Source organism: Pseudopipra pipra, chromosome 1, assembly GCF_036250125.1.
Source record: "Pseudopipra pipra isolate bDixPip1 chromosome 1, bDixPip1.hap1, whole genome shotgun sequence".
Lineage (NCBI taxonomy): Eukaryota > Metazoa > Chordata > Aves > Passeriformes > Pipridae > Pseudopipra > Pseudopipra pipra.
In genome coordinates, this window is record NC_087549.1 from 2135514 (window position 1) to 2154888 (window position 19375).

The 19375-nt window shown below is 46.9% G+C and overlaps 1 protein-coding gene across 16 annotated transcripts in view; it reads right to left on the reverse strand.

Moving 5' to 3' along the window:
* Positions 1-4468: 4468 nt before the first annotated feature.
* The window catches only part of ADGRB1 (adhesion G protein-coupled receptor B1), a 293520-nt gene continuing 278613 nt past the window's right edge, over positions 4469-19375 (reverse strand). For all 16 annotated transcript variants that reach the window (XM_064641376.1, XM_064641531.1, XM_064641301.1 and 13 more), the window contains one exon: positions 4469-5901. In XM_064641376.1, coding sequence (XP_064497446.1) covers positions 5704-5901 — 198 coding nt within the window. In that variant the 3' untranslated portion in view covers positions 4469-5703. The remainder of the gene's footprint in view (positions 5902-19375) is intronic.

Below are 19375 nucleotides of genomic sequence, written 5' to 3' on the forward strand. Positions count from 1 at the left end.
ACCCCCTTGCTTCCTGAAGCCCTGAGGGAGCCAAGGTGCAGCTCAAATCCAGTCTTAGTCTCAGATTTGGACAAGGATTATGTCTGATGGGACTATCTCCACCACAAAGTTAATAATAATTAGCAGTGAGTACTTACATGGGTTGGTAATTTTACATTACTGTTAAATCAACCTGTTATCAGCAACTTAATGAGGATTTGTCACCAGTAAGGGATTCCTCCACCTTGGGCAAAGAGGAATCTCAGTCTCAGGTGAAGAATCTCAGTCTCAGGTAAAGAATCTCAGTCTCAGGTGAAGAATCTCAGTCTCAGGTGAAGAATCTCAGTCTCAGATGAAGAATCTCAAATCTGAGAGGTGTCCCTGCTCGAGAAGAGACTTACCTGGCACACAGTCCAGTTGCAATGCAGGGACAACTCCAATTGGACTCATCCAAAGATCCAGTGTTGATGAAAGGTCTCTTTGTCTCGAGGAGCAACACTGAGGTGTCTCAGCTTGAGGGGAGATCATCCTCACACCAGGTAAGAGCTCACAGAAGGCTCACTCAGGCTCTCAGTTGTGGAGTAAAGTGGCTGGCTGAGAGTCAAATTGCAGAAAAGCTGTGAATGAAACTCCTTGTGCACACAACTTGCTTCGTTCCTTGATAAATAAACCTATGAAAAGCCTCCTCCATTCATGTGTTGGCCACATAATCAGTGTTCCAATCCCCTGTGCATTGATGCTCACTGTGTCACTGCTCCTTTGTGGCTTTCCTGGAGGAGTTCTTGGCCTGGATATAGCTCAGGCCTTCAATTCCTTTGGATCCTGTACCAAACTCCTGCTGGTTTGGTTACAGGGTGAGTCTGTCACAGCAGACCAGGTAAAACACTTTGCATTGTCTTCGGTGTTCAGATTCTTCCCAATTTTCCAGCACAGCCACGTTTTCCCCGTGTAGCAACCAAGACATAGGATTTTTTTACATCTGCAACATATTTATCCACCTCCACAGCATTGCTGGGCTTGTGAGATCACGGGGTATGAAGAGTCATGGAATGGTTTGGGTTGGAAGGGACTTTAAAGACCATCTCATTCCAAACACTGCCATGGGCAGGGACACCTTCCAATAGACCAGGTTGCTCCAAGCCCTGTCCAGCCTGGCCTTGAACACTTCCAGGGATGGGGCAACCACAGCTTCTCTGGGCAGCCTGTACCAGCGCCTTCTCACCCTCTAAGTAAAGAATTTCTTCCCAATATCTGATCTAAATCTCTCTTCTTTCAGTTTAAAGCCGTTCCCCTTTGTCCTATCACTATCTCTCCATGGAAAACTCACTCTCCCTGTTTTTATAAGACCTTTTAAGTACCGGAGGGCTGCAAGGAGGCCTCCCCACATGTTCTCTCTTTGTCTCATGGCTGTAGCCTGAGTGACTGCAAGTCAGGATCACAGGGACATGGGACAGTTCAGAGGGACCTCAGGAGGACTCTTCCAAGCTGAAGTATCCAGTGAGCCTCCCCTGCAGCCCCACCACAATTATAACCACAGTGCACACTGATATCCCCACACTGACCTCCTGCATCCCAGGGTTGTTATTGACAGTCCCATGAAAACAGCAGGGAGAAGTCCTCCCTTCTCTAGCTCCCCCTGGTGAGAAGCAGCTGGATCTCCTGATCCATCTCTCAGGCTGTGATCCAGGATTTGGGCTCTCCTGCCCTCCCAGCCCATCACCTCCTGTGGTACCTGCTTTATTTCCCTTCTGCCTCTTGATGCTACAAAATCATCAAATCATTCATGTTGGAAAAGACCTCAGGACCGAATCCAACCATTAACCCAGCACTGTGAAGTCCACCAAGGATCGTGGTATAGGAGATGTAGGGTGAGAAACACCTCCATAGGAAGGATGGAGAAGCCCTGGGACTCACCATCAGGCACTGCTGATTAAAGGAGTGTTGGATCACAGCTCAGGGAAGAGCCTCCAGGCAGCTCCACACCTCTGCAGTCATTCCAGATGTTTCAGGACATCCAAATTATTCCAGCCAGTGCAAGATAAATCATGACATTTGGGGGACCTATTGGGTCATGATGACTTTGGATGAAGGCTCCAGAAAGCACCAGTCCTGAATTCCACTTGACAAACCCTGAGCCTCCTTGCCTACAAACCTAAAATCTGGCAAAGAGCCGATGGAGCAGAGTCAGGGAGACAAAGGACACTTTTTCTTCCTGGAAGATTTCAGGCCTTCAAGGGTGAGCACCAAGGAAGTGAATAATTTGTCACTCAATTAATGTCTTGTCTCCTTTTCTGAGTGAAATCCTCACCCCCCCCTGCTCGCTGAGCTGGGGCTCAGGGCCTGCCTGGCCATGCAGGAGCTGGCAGGGAAATCAAGGTGGGGTTGAGTCTTCCAGAACCTGAAGGGGGCCAACAGAAAGGCTGGAGAGGGACTTTTTACAGGGACATTTAGTGATAGGACAACAGGGAATGGTTTCAAGCTGGAGGAGGGAAGGTTTAGGTTGGATATTGGGAAGGAATTCTTCCCTGGGAGGGTGGGGAGGCCCTGGCACAGGTTGCCCAGAGAAGCTGTGGCTGCCCCATCCCTGGAAGTGTCCAAGGCCAGGTTGGATGGGGCTTGGAGCAACCTGGGCTAGTGGAAGGTGGCCCTGCCCACAGCAGGGGGCTGGAACTGGATGATCTTTGAGATCCCTTCCTACCCAAATCGCTTTATAAATCTATGATTGGCTTTGCAGGGCAGCATCAGCATTACCCTGGCCCTGCTGGAAACCATAAACCAACATCCCTGTGCCAGAACTGCCGCCAGACCTCTGTAAAATCATCACATGATATTGGGAAGGAGGCATCAGGTTGTGGGTTTGAGAAACCTGCAGAAAACCAGCCTGTGCTGCACAGAAAAGGGAATTCCTCGTGTCCTGGAAATAATCATCCTAGGGGGATGTAGTTTTAGGGGTGTCCAGAAGATAAAAAGCTGAAGATTGGGTAACTTTAGCCCCAGGCCAGGACTCTCCCAGAGTAGGTGCAGCTTGTGGGGTCAGGAGAGGTGTTTCCCAGCCCCCAGGAGTGATGAAAATACACGTGGGGCGCTTTTTAAAAAGCAGACAGGGCTGGAGTTTCCACCTCTTTTATTAGAAATAAGACACATTCATTTTGTGCTCTGAAAACTGTACAGAAAAAAAAAATAAAAATTTGACCAACATGGAGAGGAAGGAGAGGAAGGAATGGCAGGGGGGGCAGGGCACGGGAAAACAGAATTAACCAGAGGAGCTGAGCAGAGAAAGTCGAATATCAACAGTTTTTAAACAAACATTTATCTCTGTAGTTACATCACATCCTTAATGTCCTGCAAAGGAGTGAATGGGTGGATGGGGAAGGCTGGAGTGAAGAGGGGGAGGTAGGTTGGGCAGAGGAAAGGGGGGGAAAAAAAGAGAGAAAATAATTAAAACACAGTAGAAAGATATCTGTATGCTAAAATTCATAGTGTGTAATTAGAATAATTACAATATCATACAACCCGGCATCTGAGGGAGGCCTTTGTGCTTTCCTGTTGCAGAGAATAATCTAAAATTGAACAATTATATCACAGTTTTATAAGTAACCACTTTCCCCTCTTTTTGAACTATTTGGATTTATTTTAAGTTTTCCTTTCCATCCTTCACATTCTACAGTTGATGGCACAGGAAATGCCACTGTCCTTAGAGAACACCCAGGTGGCCCAAAGGAAAGTCAGAGCAGATGTTGGCACTCAAAGCAACATCTGCCTGTGGGGGAAGCACAGCTGGGGGCAGTGACTGGTTTGCATCTTGTATCCAGTGGTAGTTATTTCCTAAAAACATTTGTTCTTTTTTTAATTAAAAAGATACCCAAACACAGAGTAATAACTCAGAACCCTGTTCAAGTTTTATTGTTTTCTGGCACATTCTGGCCACTCACAACCAGAGGTTTGTCACCACCCACCTCCAAAATTGAGAGAGTTGTTCCAAACATCAGACAGACAAGTGCTGGGAATGATAAAAATAATTTAAAAAGTGAAATCTGCGTGTAAAATGTCAGGGAGGTATTTTTTAACGATAAAAATACCGCACAACGCTTTTTGGGGTGAAATGTAGGTATCTTATTTTTTTTGTAAATAGCCTTGAGAAATGTTTAAGGAAAGAAAAAAAAAAAATTAAAACTGTTGCTTTGTTTTCATGAAGGAATGAAAAGACAGGATTTTATGGTGAGGGGTGTCCTGCTCTCCTGATCAGCTCCTTTGTGTAGGACCACAAACCTGCTGGCTCTGGGCAGTGGGGAGGGAGAAGAAAAGGCAGCCAGGGGAAAAATAACCGCAGCCCAAACTGAATGAAACAAAGGAAAACACTATGTGTGTTCCCACCATCCCAAACTTTCCATGGAGCAACTTGCCTTCCACCTTCAGCAGGTGGCATCCTCACCCCATGCCTGGCACAGAAAGGCATTTGAAATGACAAGAGCCAAAGAAAAGAAAGGTCTCGGGTTTCAAGTTCTCTTTTTATTGAAGAAAAGAAAAGAAGAAGGAAAAAAATAGATTATTTTGTTTGTTTTTTTTTGTTTCCAAGTGGACGTTATTCGTGTTGTCAGTTTGTCTCAATGTCCTAAGGCAACGTCTCTGTATTCCAATATCTCCAGGTACATTGGCAGGTCTGTCTTTCCCTCTTTCTCTCTCTGCCTTCCAGGGAGGGAGGGGCAGCTTGGAATAAATCTGAAGTCCCAAAGCAAGGAAAAATAACAGAAAAGCAAACAAACAAAAAAAAAAAAAAAAAAAAAAAGGATGAGGCCAAAGGACCTTTGCAAGGCCCCGGGGCTGAGTTTATCTATTTAACAGTCAATGAAACGACCTACATTCCTCTGGTTGGTCTGTTTTCCAACACCTTCCACCCTCTCCCTGGAGGTGGGGTGAGGATTTGGAGCTGGTCCTGTGCTCCTGTGCCTGTCCCACTCCCGAGGGACACAACTCCAAGGAGCTCTGCTGCGGAGGGATGAGAGGAGGAAGCCCCACCTCACCTCGTCACTTCATGCCACCAATTCCCCCTCCAGGCTCCGTGAGGACCTGCCGTGGATGTGCCACAATTCCAGGGCACGGCGTGGCACACGAGTGGGAACGTCTTCTTGGAGCATCCCACCTCCTTCCTTCTCGGATGAGCTGCTGAGGGAGAGGTGGGGGACGAGGATGGGCCCCCCAGGGCCGGGTCTCCCCCGGCCAGGCCACGTCCCCGCGAGGCTCCCGCTCTCGTGGTCCCCAAACAACCTCGATCTTCTTGGCCCTCCTTGGTGGCTGCTGGGCCGCTGGGCCTTCCACACCTCCCGGTGGCAGAGCAGGAAGGCTCTCCTGGTGTGCAGAACCCGAGAGCATCTTGGCAGGGCTCATCCCCTGCAGCCCCTCCCCACCCTCTTCCTCCTCCTCGCTCTCCTCCAGGCTCTTCTTCTCCAGTCCTACCTGGGAAAGCTCGTGTTGTCCTGAACCTACAGCTACTATACTCTATAAAGTAATATTTCCCCCTCTCTGCTGAGAAACAATACAAAAGTTACTCCATCTTACCAAAGGTTTCAAAAGAAACCAAACACTTCTCTTGCTCAGTTCCGATTTAATTTAATCATTTCTTTAAAACGTGGTTTTTTTGTTTGTTTGTTTGTTTGTTTTTTTCTTTTTTTTGTTTGTTTCGTTTGTTTTCCGGAAAAAAAAAAGTCCTTTTTCTTCCCTTTCTGCTCAGACCTCTGTCTGAAGGTCAATAATGTCTTGTCCCACCAAGGGGATGGTGGCCCCTGTTTTCTCCCACTCTACAGTTTTTAGTTCTAGGGGAGACTGTGCCACGGGTTCCATGTCCTTTTTAACCCATGATGGTGGGGACTGGACTTTCCTGATGCCTTCCCAGGGTCTCTTGTTTGGTGTCTGCTGTTTTTCTTGCTGCAAGAGGAGGGAAGTGTAAGAAAGGAGAGAGAGAAAAAAAGATAGGTTAGTACCATGCAACAAATACCATGCTTTTACCTCCTCTTGCATCAAAGACAACTTTTTTCTCTGTAGCTCCTGATCCAAAATAAAGTGGATAAAACTGACACTTGGTGTGCAAATTGGCCATTTTCAGGAAGAAAATGTTGCTTTCTGTCCACTGCTATCTCTGTCAACTAATGCCTAGATATTTTGACTTTCAGCTCAAGCTTTTGCCACTTGCAGTTCCACTGAAAAACTGAACATGGTTTTGAAAATTTAAATTGTTTTCCTGCTTTTACAAGGGCATGGAGTGACAGGACGAGGGGGAATGGCTTAAGAATGACAGAGAGCAGGTTTAGATGGGATATCGGGAAGAAATCCTTCCCTGGGAGGGCAGGGAGGCCCTGGCACTGTTTGCCCAGAGAAGCTGTGGCTGCCCCATCCTTGAAAGTGTCCCAGGCCAGGTTGGATGGGGTTTGGAGCAACCTGGGCTAGTGGAAGGTGTCCCTGCCCATGGCAGGGAACACGATGAGCTTTAAGGTCCCTTCCAAGCCAAACCATCCTATGAAATCCAGATTGCAATGAGGTCTTTTTGTACATAACACTGCATCTGATATGAATGCACATTCCTTGTGCAGCACAGCTATTTTTAGGCTCTTTAACTGCAGCAGAACCTGCTCAGTGTCTCACCAGCGAGGCCCTGCTGTTTGACGAGCTCTGGAACCGAAAACACTTCCATCAACTCCACCCCAAGCCTCTCAGGTTTTATTGACTTCTGTCTGCCAAGTCTCCCACGGCATCCCACCATGGATATTGATCCAGGGGATATATTCCAGTGTTTCTGCTGATCTGCACCAGGACAAGGCTCTGGGGAGGTTCTGTAATATGTATGTATATGAAGGGGTGTCCATGGAAAGACTTTAAATGAGTTGTTCCACTAAGTTTCCACCCCTCAGACCACGAGTGATGCTTTTCACAGCTGATCATTCCCACAAAACACTCCATCACTGGGCAAGGAAAGGCTCCCCTGACTCTGACAGGGGCACAGAGCCCTTTTCCTGACAGAGGGAAAGTGGCAGCAAGAGGGAAGGGTTGGGAGGAAAGCAGCTCCAGGGAGGACTCAGCAAGGAGAGGAGAAGCATGGGGAGAAGGTTGAGGACACAGACACAATGATTTGCAGCCCTGGACGTGTCACAGCTCGATGCTGCCACCAAAATGGATTGATTGAGGGGAGATGAAGCCACACAGGGGCTGTGTGGTCCTGACTGTGCTCCAGGAGGCTGCAGGGATTGTTGGAGCCCTGTAGGAAACCTGAAAGCCCATCTGCCACACGCTAATCCAGCTGCCTCATTTCGTCCTTTCCTAAGACATTTTTGGAAGCCCGGTGTTTTTCCCACCTCCAAACTGCAGTGCTGACAGGAAAGGTGCTGTAGAATTATCCCTACAGGGGCAACTTTTGCTGCATCACCCAAGCCACAGATTTCTGCTTTTCCAAACTTTAGCTTTCAATATAAAAATATAATGGGCTTGAAGTTGGTCCTGCCTCTTCCCCACTCCCAAGGAGAAGGCTCTGGGTGAGAGAATCTGGTGGTTAGAGGGTGGTTAATGTACAAACCATCTCAATGGGAAGTGAAAACTGAAATTGCATTAATTTTAAGTCATAATAAACAATTATTTATTTATTAAATAAATAATATCTTAATAAATATGATTTTATCTTTAATTCAAAGAGAGAAAACCAATATTTTTAAAGTCCTTTGAGAGCTGCTGGTTTGTTTTTGTTGTTTTGTTGTTTTTTTTTTTACTAAAGTTTCGTAAAAGTATTGCTCAGAAGAATGTAAAACACTCCAGTTCTTGAAATGCTCATCTGAGGTTTTCATTCAACTCTCCAATACGGAATTTGCTAATGCTGCTGATGTTATTCTTACTTTATTCCATTATTTAACACAGTGGTGATTAACACTAATAGGACGCAAAAGGTGATAAAATTCTTGACTTATTCCATTATCTTTTTTTTTTTTTAACTTATTTTAAAATCACTGCTACTAAAAGCTGAAGCTATTTATCTCTGTGTGTGTCTTAATGAGACAAGTTTGAGGCTTCCTGAAGGGAAATTTCTTCCTGCAGTGTTTTTTGCAGACCACTGAATGTCTCAAAAGATGCAGCAAGAAGGGACACAAAGAGAGAAAAGCACACATAGAACAAAAAATGGAATGAAAGTAAAGTTTCCCAAAAGGTGAAGAAAGACAACCTTGCTCAGGACAGAGTTTCCAATGAAAAACATTTGGTTTTCTCCCACCATGTAGAAATGCCACTGTCCACAGCTGTGTTATTTAACAGAGCAGCACAAGGGATCTTAGGCATGAAGTTCATAAATAATTCCATTTTTTCCCCCTTCAAATGAAAGCCCTTCTTTGCTGGCATTATTTACAGCCACCTTCAGCAGCAGGTTCTTCTATTCCCAGCCAATCCCTGTTTTCACAGTCTCTCCATCTGCCACATTCCCGACCTTCAGCCTCTCCTTCACGCAGGGAGGGTGCACCCAGCTCTGATCATGCACTGGACGTGATCAGCAAACCTCAGAGCCCTCCTTGTCACGGATTAGTGAGCCAGAGCAGCTGCAAATCCATGCAGGGAACAGAAATTGTGGGAATAAAAACTCCAATAAAACCAATTATAAGTTCACATCTCCATCAGTGGTCTCTGATCAGACCCAGCACCGGGGAACAACACCCAAGGGCTACAATAATTATTCAGTGGTGATGAAAGGCAGACATTAAATGTTGGGAGTTATTAAGAGGAGAAAAATTAAGAAAGGAAGAGAGAATGAAACAGCAAATATTTTATTGGCAGTGCACCTGCATCCTGAATTTTATGTGCACTCCATGGGCTTCCTGGGAGAAGGATACAAGGGAAGTGATAAAGGTGGCAAGTTTCCAGCCAGGAACAAAGTTATGGAGGAGGAAAGTCTCCCAGACTATGACCTTCCATCCTTAAAAGAGATCATGGATGGATGTCAAAGAGGACTTTTGGATGATAGGAAGGGATCACTGATGGGAGGGATCATCTCTTCCAACATGAGCAGGACAGGACACCAAGGAGTGAATCCCAGGAGCTGGGCCTGCACACGGGGCCCAGCCAAACTCCAGACCATGTTTCCACAGCTCTCTGCTCATGCTGAAAGCTTCCAAACTTAAAAAAAAAAACAGGTGGAAACATTCCAGAAAGGAAAATCCACTTGGTACTACGAAGTGAAGTGACACCATTCTGCATCAGGGGGTCTCTGAGCATGAACTACTGGAGTCTTGGGGATCACTTGAAGATGCACCACCATGTGCTTGCCCAGTTTTTGCATTTTTCCAAGTTTTTCTTTACTCTGTCATGGAAAGGAGGCAGAGACTGGCCTTGGGTCCAACCCCATGTGGTGGTTTCCACCCACCTCATCAGTGTGATGTGTTACCTGGCTGTGACTGCAGCAGGCTGAGCGCCCCCAAAGATGTCTATTTACAGCTAAAAGATGAAGAAGAGCTCTGGGAAATGAGGAAATGGAGGAGGGAGCCTTGCTTTTACTTTCCCACCTCTCAGAGGAGAATTAGACTTCTCTAATGATGTGAGCGGAGGTGCCATCTCAGGGGTGGGTGCAGAAGGACTTGGTGCCCACTCGGGATAATCAGCCTGGCTGAGCTCTGCCAAGGATGCTGGGAGACAAAGGAAAATCTCCTCTTGGCACCAGGCACCCTGGGAATTGGTAGCAGGCTCCTGGGAACAGCTCCCCTTTTCTTTCCCTCCATATGGAAAAGGTTTTTATGGGGCCTCGGCCACTTGAACAGCACAGAGAAATAGCCCCTGGGCTCATGCCTCAGCTCTGGCATTTTCCTCCAGCTCCACTGTGGGGTCTTAGCAATCCTTGCAGACAGGAGGAAAAACTGAACTATGCCCAGAAAAGAAGAAAAAACCTGGAGAGAGAGGGTTGTGTAATCCGGCTGGAAAAGGCGCCGGAGCTGGCGCCGGGCCTGGCGCCTCGGAGCCAGCCAGGAATGGCTCCAGCCAGGGGCTGAAAGCAGCAGGGGCTGCTCTGCCAGGAACTCACGGGGACAGAGACAGAGCCATCACTCTGCCCTGACACAGCCCAGGAGCCCCTGGACACTGGGAAGGGGGGGAATGTTTATCAGTTCCTGCCTGGTGCCAGGATGGCGGAGCAGAAGGCTTTGTTGGAAGGGTGGGAAAGGAGGGAGCACCCAGACTCCAAGGTGGGGTAAAACCTGCTGCACAGGGCAGACTGGAGGTCTTCAGCCCCCTGGGGGCACTCAGAGTCTCCTTCATTGAGATGTGATTTAATTTTGGCTGTAAATCTTTAAGGTGGAGGGAGAGGATTTGGGATAAAGGCATTTAAGATGCAGTGCCAACGAAAATCTCCAAATCCCTAAGACAGAGGCAAAGTGCACTGGGATAATCCACACAGGCCTCTCCTTCTAAAGCTGGTCCTGGTAGACTCCCCAGCAAGTCACCTGCTGGTTTTGGAAAGGTCTTGGTGGTGGAGCAGGTACTTCCCTACCCTGGAGTCTTCAGAGAATCATACCATAATCACAGAATGGTTTGGGTGGGAAGGGACCTTAAAGACCATCTAATTCCACCTCTCTGCCGTGGGCAGGGATACCACACACTACACAGTTTGCTCCAAGTCCAGCCCAACTTGGCCTTGGACAATTCCAGGAATGGGGCAGCCACAGCTTCTCTGGGCAACCTGTGCCAGGGCCTCAACATCCTCACAGGGAAGAATTTCTTCCCGAAATCTTCCCTGCTCTCTGTCAGTTTGAAGCCATTCCCCCTCATCCTGTCACTCCAGGCACTTGTAGAAATTCCCTCTCCATTTCTTTTGGAGCCCCTTCATGCACTGGAAGGTGCTCTAAGGTCTCCCTGAAGCCACCTCTTCCCCAGGCTGAACAATCCAAATTCTCCCAACATTTCCTCATAGGAAAGGTGCTCCATCCCTCTAATCGTGTTGGTGCCTCCTCTGGACTTGCTCAAACAGCTCCACGTCCTTCCTGTGCTGGGGACCCCAGAGCTGGACACAACATTCCAGGTGGTGTCTCACCAGAGTGGAGCAGAGGGGCAGAATCACCTCCCTCGACCTCCGCACTTTTCTGCCCATCATTGTGCCTTCAGGGATCCAGCCTGGCTTCATCCAGAGCACTTGTATCCCTGTGCAACTCTTTTCCATGGGAGCAGCATCCGTGTATTGCAGAAATAGGGCCCAGGAGCCCAACTGGCTGCTCTGAGGCACAGCTTTGATTTCACCCTTCAGCCAAAAACACTGAAATGTGTGAACTGCTCAGCTGGATCTCCCTGGGTTGGTTTGGTGGGGTTTAGGGTTTTATTTGGCTTTGTTTGTTTCCATTTTTAACACCTGATTTTTGTATTTACCCTGAAAAACCTGCAGAGCAACTCAGTGCTTTCCACAGTGATAACTCCCCTGGAACCAGCTCCTCCCACGCTGCTTTCCTCGCCCCTGGTGTCAACTTGAAGGATATTTCATGACCCAAACAGTCCCTCCCCGTGACACATGAGGACCAGAAGGAAGTTATTCAGAGTCCAGAGCAGGGGATTTGGAAGATAAATGTGGCCCACAATGTCTAATCCATCTTTGGATCAATGTCGATGAAAAGTGATTAGAAAATGGGAAAGCTGCCTTGTTCCTTCGGAGAATGATAAATTTTCCTTTCCTTCTTGGAAACAAGTAGCTGCAGCTCTTTCATTCTATGCTGTTGAACTACAAAGATTATGCTTTCTCTTTTATTTTTCATTTAGGAGAAAAGCAAAATAAAAGGAAGGGGCTGACTTTGGTCAGAATTGCATTACATTAAAAAAAAAAAGAAAGAAAAAGAGGAGAAATAATTTGTGGTTTTAACTTGGAAATCAGTCAGGAAACTTGAAATACTCAGCATGTGCAGGGGTATAAAAATATGTTTTCTGCTCCTGTGTTCTCGGAAGCTCATCCAACCTGAAGGGGCTTCTGTGAGCCAAAATCTAGTGAAGGTGAACAGGCACTGGATCAAGGAGGTCTTTAGACCCTCAGGGGCTCTTTGCATTGACTCCTAAACATCCTGAGAGTTGCAGAGAAAGCCTGTGGTTCCACCAGCACCAGGAACAGGCTTTTTTCCAGACTGTTCTTGCTGTTAGTCCTGCTAGTTTACATCCCAGCCATTTCTGGGACGATGCTTCTGGTCTGCTGAAGAGCCCACTGGGAAGATAGGGAGGAATAAATTCCCTAAAATGCTGAAAACACTCAAGGCTGCCTGATGGGGGCACCCAGGGACTCAGAATGGGACCAGGAGCACCCAAAGTATGTTTTTTTTTTTTAATAGAGTCTTTTATTTAGACTCTATAGACAGAATTATTCAGATTTTAGAGTTTAAACAACCAGGAGTTCAACCTGCTGGTGGCCCCTTCCTGGTGTTGGAGCAGGGGATACAGGGAACAGGATGTTTCTTTGAGCAATACAGAGGAACTGATGCCTAATTCTTGGGACAGGAGGTGTCAGGTGATGTACAGAAGGAGGTGAACTTCTGACTGATGGTATATTTGGCTACCCAGGAGCTGACAGATGGTTTATGGCTGAAGGAATTAAGGTTTGACGTCATTTTCATAACAGAATTTATTGCAGTAATTACTGGACTTTAGGCAGAGCTCCTCCCTATAAAAACTGCCCTAATTGGCTTTAAAATTTGCCAGCTACTAAAGCCTTTAAGAAGTGCAAAGAGGATTAAAGATGTGGCACAGAGACACTGCACAGAAGTGGAGCTTCCCTTGCATAGGGACACCCAGGTAGCAGCAGGAGGAGCAAAGCTTCCCAGTTTTCTGCTTCCTCAGTGAGAATGACCCTGAGTGACACAACCACCACCACCTGAGCTCCTCCACCCCCAGCCTGAGCCCAGGCAAAGAGGTTCCCATGGATAGGAGCCAAGTTTTCCCACCTGGGAGCAGGGCTTCCCAGTCAGCCAGGGAAAGGACAGGTCAGAAAGCAAAGGATTAATCCTGTCATGGAGCAGAGAACACCAGGGAGACACAGAGCCCTGAGTGGGGCCGAGCTGCAATAGTGATCAATATTCACAGAATCACAAAATGGTTTGGGTTGGAAGGGACCTTAAAGACCTCATTCCAACCTCCTGCCATGGGCAGGGACACCTTCCACTAGCCCAGGTTGCTCCAAGCCCCATCCAACCTGGCCTTGGACACTTCCAGGGATGGGGCAGCCACAGCTTCCCTGGGCAACCTGTGCCAGGGCCTCCCCACCCTCACAGAAAGAATTTGTTCCTAATATCTCATCTAACCCTGCCCTCTGTCAGTTTAAAGCCATTCCCCCTTGTCCTGTCACTCCATGATCCCCTTTTTCTCACCCCTCTGTCAGATGTCAAAGCAAGTGCTGGTGGAATGGGAACATCTCCAGGTGTCCAAAGAGGAAAGCTGAGAAAAATCTCTATGTGAGAAGAGAAAGTGAGGAATCAAGACAGAAACACTGCCTAGAAGGAAATAGGAAAAACTCACAGGAAGGCAAAAAACCCCTTTGTATCTCTTTAGGCTGGATTTTGAAGCAATTGCTGTTTTTTTTTTTTTCAGGACCAACAGAGAGATGGGGCTGGATTTGAGAGTTGTTTTTTGTCCACAGAAGTTGTGAATCCATCCCTTGGAAGTGTCCAAGGCCAGGCTGGATAGGGCTTGGAGCAACCTGGGATAGTGGAAGGTGTCCCTGCCCGTGGCAGGCGGTTGGAACAAAACGTTCTTTAAAATCCAATCCAACCCAAACCATTCCGTGATTCCATGAATTACAAACTGAGCCCTGATCCTGTCTGTGAGCTCCAGGACATGGCTCCAGCCAAAGCAAAAGCCATTCCAGCTGCAGGGAGCAGGACACAGCAAGTTGCTAATAAGCAAGAAGGAGTAAATCAGAGGAATTTGGGAGCTCTACTCTGACCTCAGCACCAGCAAAGAGGTTTAAAATGAATGCAAAGCCAGATGATGGCAGGAAAAGAGGAATATGTATGTGATTCAAACTTCCCTAATAGAGCTGGATCAAAGGACTCCAGCAGAGGGGGAAGGCAGAAGTGTCACTTCCATTCCTTTCACATTGTAGCAGAAGCAAAACCTTGGCTTTTTTTAAAGCCTGCAAAGGCTCCACTTTCACACCAAGCTGTTGCAGAGCATGTGAACCCCTTTGGATGTCCAGCCCAAGCACTGGAATTTCTTTAGCAATTAAGTCCCAGGGAGTAGCAGGGTTGGAGATGCTTTAGCCTGAGAACACAGCTCTGCACAGCCAAATATTTCCTGTGCAGTACAAAGCAGCTTGAAAACAGCCACTACTCTGCTTTAATGTGAAGAGCTCCCAGAATTTAAACCCTGGAAACTGTGTGTATTTAGGAGGAAACAGGGAAAGAAACTGCATGTTGGAGCCTGCAGTCTGCCAGGCAAAGGTCAGGCTTTTAAACACAGAAACAAACTTGAAGAGAGGTTTCCAACAACGGGATTTTTTTTTTTTTTGGTAGCAATATGGGAGGTAAAGAACGACTCAAAGTGATGGGAGTGATTAGGAAGGAAGAAATCTGCTGTGTGACTCAGTACCAACCTCACATTCCAATATCCATTTGGGCAGCAGAATATGCCTTAAAACTACAAAGAGATATTTATGGTCCAGGTGGAAGCTGCTCACTGCTCATTGCAACCTTCAAAAGGAGGGTCTGGTGGATCCCAGGCATCAGGAGAGCTTTAAATTTTCCTCTGGATGCCTGGGGTGGATGGGGGGGTATTTTGATGCAAATCCTGCTGTGGTTGTCTCCAAGCCTTTTGGTTCCTTTTAAGCCTCCTGGTTGCAAATAAGCTGCCCAGAGGATAAATATTTAACACACAAAGCTCATTCAGTTTTCTGCTTAGGGTCTGCACCAGCTCCCACTTTGGTCTGGGATAAAATGGAAGGGCAACAGTGTGAAACATCCACAGATAGGCTGGCTGTGAGCCCTCTGGGAGGAGGGTGAGCAAAACAAACCTGCTCCTGAGATGCTATTTTTAGATTTCACATCTCTTCAGGTGGACAGAGATAATCTGTCCCAAATTCCAGCATAACAGGAGCAAAGAAGTCCTGCCTACAACGCTGTAACTTCCTTTTGAGTAAGGAAAAAAATCATCTCCACCTTCCTTGCTTTATGTGAAGTTCAAGACTGCAAGGGAGACAAAATTTACCACAGTATCCTACAATATCCTGAGTTGGAAGGGTCATGGAAAGGTCATACAGAGATCTATTAGATGGATTAAAAAATTGATTTTTCAACTTGCGGCCATCAGATCTTGCTGCTCATATCTTAACTCCAGCACTGAAAAATGAGCTTTGGGTAACAGTGTCCACATCCTTGATTAGTCCATAAAGCCACAAATCACAGAATGGTTTGGGTTGGAATGGACTTTAAAGACCATTTAGTTCCAGCCCCTTGCCACAGGCAGGGACCCCTTCCACTAGCCCAGGTTGCTCCAAACTCCATCCAACTTGGCCTTGGACACTTCCAGGGATGGGGCAGCCACAGCTTCCCTGGGCAACCTGTGCCAGGGCCTCCCCACCCTCCCAGGGAAGGATTTCTTCCTTACATCCAAACTAAATCACATTTTTTCAGCTTGAAGCCGTTATGAGTGAGACCCCTGCACTCTGCTGCAGGGGAATGGGCAGGTGGATGTGGGATCCTGTATGCTTTGTCCACGTGATTTTCATCAGGAATAGCTGAGGGTGCTTCCAATTGGAGCATTTTATAGTTGAGGTAGAGATTTTAAAAACTAGATGTCACGTGGAATAGATTTCATGTAATAAACTGAAAAAATATGGTTTACTGCCTAAGAAAGTACACCTCAATTTCAATGGGATGTGGATTAGGACCCCTTGGCCATGGGGTGATGAGAAAGCAGAATTCATCTCCAAACCTGTCTCCACCTTCTCACTCTCTACAACTCCCTGAGAGGAGGTTCCAGCCAGGTGGAGGTCAGTCTCTTTTGCCAAGTAATGAGTGACAGAACAAGAGAAAATGTCTTTAGACTGTGCCAGGTTGAGGTTTAAATTGGATATTTGGGAAAATTTCTTCACTGAAAGGGTTGTCCAGCCCTGGCCCAGCTGCCCAGGGCAGTGGTGGAGTCCCCAATCCCTGGAGGGGTTAAAAAGATGTGGCACTTGAGGACATGGTTCAGTGGGGGTTAATGGTTGATCTGAAAGGTCTTTTTCAACCTTAATGATTCTCTGAGTCCCTGATTATGTTTCCAGCTCTGCAGAAACAGCTCTGGACAATGAGCAAAGGACATTCCTCTTCATCTTTCAAGTGTACACAGAGGTAACACTTATCCAAAGTTTCCATGTGTCAGGATACTTGGAGAGCAGGAATACATGTGCTGGGACAAGCCTTCTCTTTGCTGAAGACCCTTTAAAACTGATGTTTTACCAGTGAATCTGGAGAAATTCTCAGCGGTAAGCACATGTGATGGTTGAATTTTCAACCCCTTTTCCTAAAGAGACAGAAAAGCTGTTTTATTCATCCCATTAATCTGCTGGTGTTTCCTTAAAATCCGATAATTTTGTAGTTCATTTGATATGAACTACGTATTTATTGTGACAGGATAATCAGGTTTGGCCAGTGCAGTGGAGTACAGAGGACTGGCATTTATATCCAAACCAAATCCCTAAAAATGGTCAGCATCATTCCTAGGAATTCCCAAAGGATGTCTATGTTGTGGAGACAACAGTTTATTTAGTTCAAGTCTCAGCAGCACCTTCCTGACCTTGGAGTTGAAGGAGGAGAGAGGAAGAGTGAGAAGATCAGGAAAAGCATCATAACTTGGAAAGGACTGAGGACAATGGGACATGCTGCCAGGAGAGGCTGGGAAACTGCCAGGGCTGGGGAGAGACTTGGGAGCTTGACTTTGTGGTTGCTTATTTGAAAGAGAAATCAAAGATAACAGCAACGCAGGCAGACGGACTAGACCCATAAAATATCCCTCCTGCTCCATGGTGAGGAAGAGTTCAAGGGTATCCCAGGATCCTTATGGCCTTGTTCATGCCCACAAGGCAAGGAATTTCCTGCTGGTGAAGGAATGAGTTTGGATTCACGTTATGGAAGGGGTTGGGATAGGTCTGGAATGCTCTTTGATGCAAAGTGAAAGCCAGACTTACGCTAACGTTTGTTTTATCACTGCCACCAGAAGAAACACTCCAGCGTTTTATAACCTAAACATACATAAAAGAGAAAAACGTTCTTTTGTTGTTACTTTAATCCCTGGTATCTGCAGTTTGCCTCCTCAGGGCAAGCTGAAGATGGGGCAGGAGGTTCCAGCAGGTTCCTCAGCAGCAAATGGTAGAAAAAGGGGTGAAAAAAAAGCTATTTATTTTGCTTTGTGCTGCTTTGGAGGTTTTTAAACCAATACCCGCTCCTGACTTGCCAATACTGATCTTCACAAGCTCCCCCTCCTGGGTTAGATCCCAGGGAAAATCCCAACTTGAATAAGACTCAGTCAATATGCAAAGGCCACCTTTAGAGCTCCCCTCAGCAGCTCAGAGCCCTTTGATGCTGACAGTGGCAACTTTAATTCTACACAGATACATCTCTGAAATGCTAAAGACATCTCAATCTATAAACCCCTGCTGCAAACATCCCATGGATTAGCTTGTATGTGGTGTTTAAGCATTTTTGGGTTTATAGCTGCATCGATCCTAAATAACAGAAAAAATAAAGCAGAGAGATGATGCTCAGTGAAACTTTGGGATTCTGGGCCACCACAGGCTCCTTTGATCTGGAGCTGCCTGCTAGATCCACTATCCCTCTCATCCTGCTGCCCATAATGACACCTTGCCATGGGCAATAAAAGTGAGATTTGCTGGGATCACACCTCTGGAGCTCAGCACAGCAATGCTGGGAGATAACAAAGGCTCTGCAGGGCTCTGCTTCCCCCAAAAACCAAACTAAACCTCTCATTCCATCACCTTCTCAGCTCTGGTCTTGCCTCTAAGGGAGTCCCATCAAAATCAGCCCCACCTTGGTCATGCTGCATCCTGGATCTGACTTAAAATCATGGAATCCTTAAGGTTGGTCTAAGATCATCAAGTCCAACCATTAGTGGTGCCAAGGCCACCACTAAACCCTGTCCCTAAGCAACACATCCATATGTTTTTTAACATTTCCAGGGATGGTGATTCCACCACTTCCCTCAGCAGCCTCTTCCCATGCTTGAGAACGCTTTCAGTGAAGAAATTTTTCCTAATATCCAAACTAAACCTTCCTTGGTGTAACTGGAGCTGCTTCCTCTCATCCTGTCACTTGTTACCTGGGATAAGAGACCGACCCCCATCTGGCTACAAACCCCTTTCAGGGAGTTGTAGAGAGCAAAAAATTCCTCTCTGAGCCTCCTTTTCTCCAGGCTGAGCCCCCCCCTGCTCCCTCAGCTGCTCCTCATCAGAATTATGCTCCAGCCCCTTTCCCTCTCCAGCCCCTCAATGTCTTTCTTGTCATGAGGGACTTTGATTATAAATGACCAAGAATGTCATAATTAGCTCACCTTGCCCCTCTTCTGAGTCCAAGCAACCCCCAAATTTAATTTGTACTGCCAATCTGGCTCTGACACCTGTTTTTCTCTTCAGCTGGAGCCAACAGACTTCCCTGCATCCTTTCAGTCCTTGCCCAGCTGGCTGAGACATGTGGAAACTGCCACCAGCCTGCCCTCCTTTATTTGTATCATCTACATCACTTAGTACACAGGCTCCTGATATCTGGTTCTAGTCCCACATCTCTGCCCCTCTGAAAAGCTGCTTCTCTCAAACTGCCTTCCTTAAAGTCTCCTTTTCCTTGGAAGTTTGCTCCTGTTGAGGAAAACCGTGTATATTATGGAATCCTAGAATGGTTTGTGTTGGAGGTGACCATAAAGCTCATCCAATTACAGCCCCCTGCCATGGGCAGGGACACCTTCCACTAGACCAGGTTGCTCCAAGCCCTGTCCCATCTGGCCTTGAACACTTTCAGGCAGCCACAGCTTCTCTGGGCAACCTGTGCCACCCTCACAGGGAGAAGTTTCTCCCTAATATCCCATCTAAACCTTCACTCTTTCAGGTTAAAGCCCTTCCCCTTTGTTGACCATCACAGTCCTGTCACTCCAGGCCCTTGCCCAAAGTCCCTCTCCAGCTCTTTTAGGTACTGAAAGGCCACAACAAGGTCAACTCAGAGCCTTCTCTTCTCCAGGCTGAACAATCCTAACTTTCTCAGCCTTTCCTCCCAGGAGAGGTGCTCCAGTCCTTGGAGCATCTTCCTGTCCTCATTTGGACTGGCCCATTTCTATATTCCCATATCACATGGATGTGGTGATCAGCTGCCACCAATAACCCACATTTAATCAGGGGTCAGTCCTCAAGATGTGCTGTCAACCCCACAGCTTCAATCTC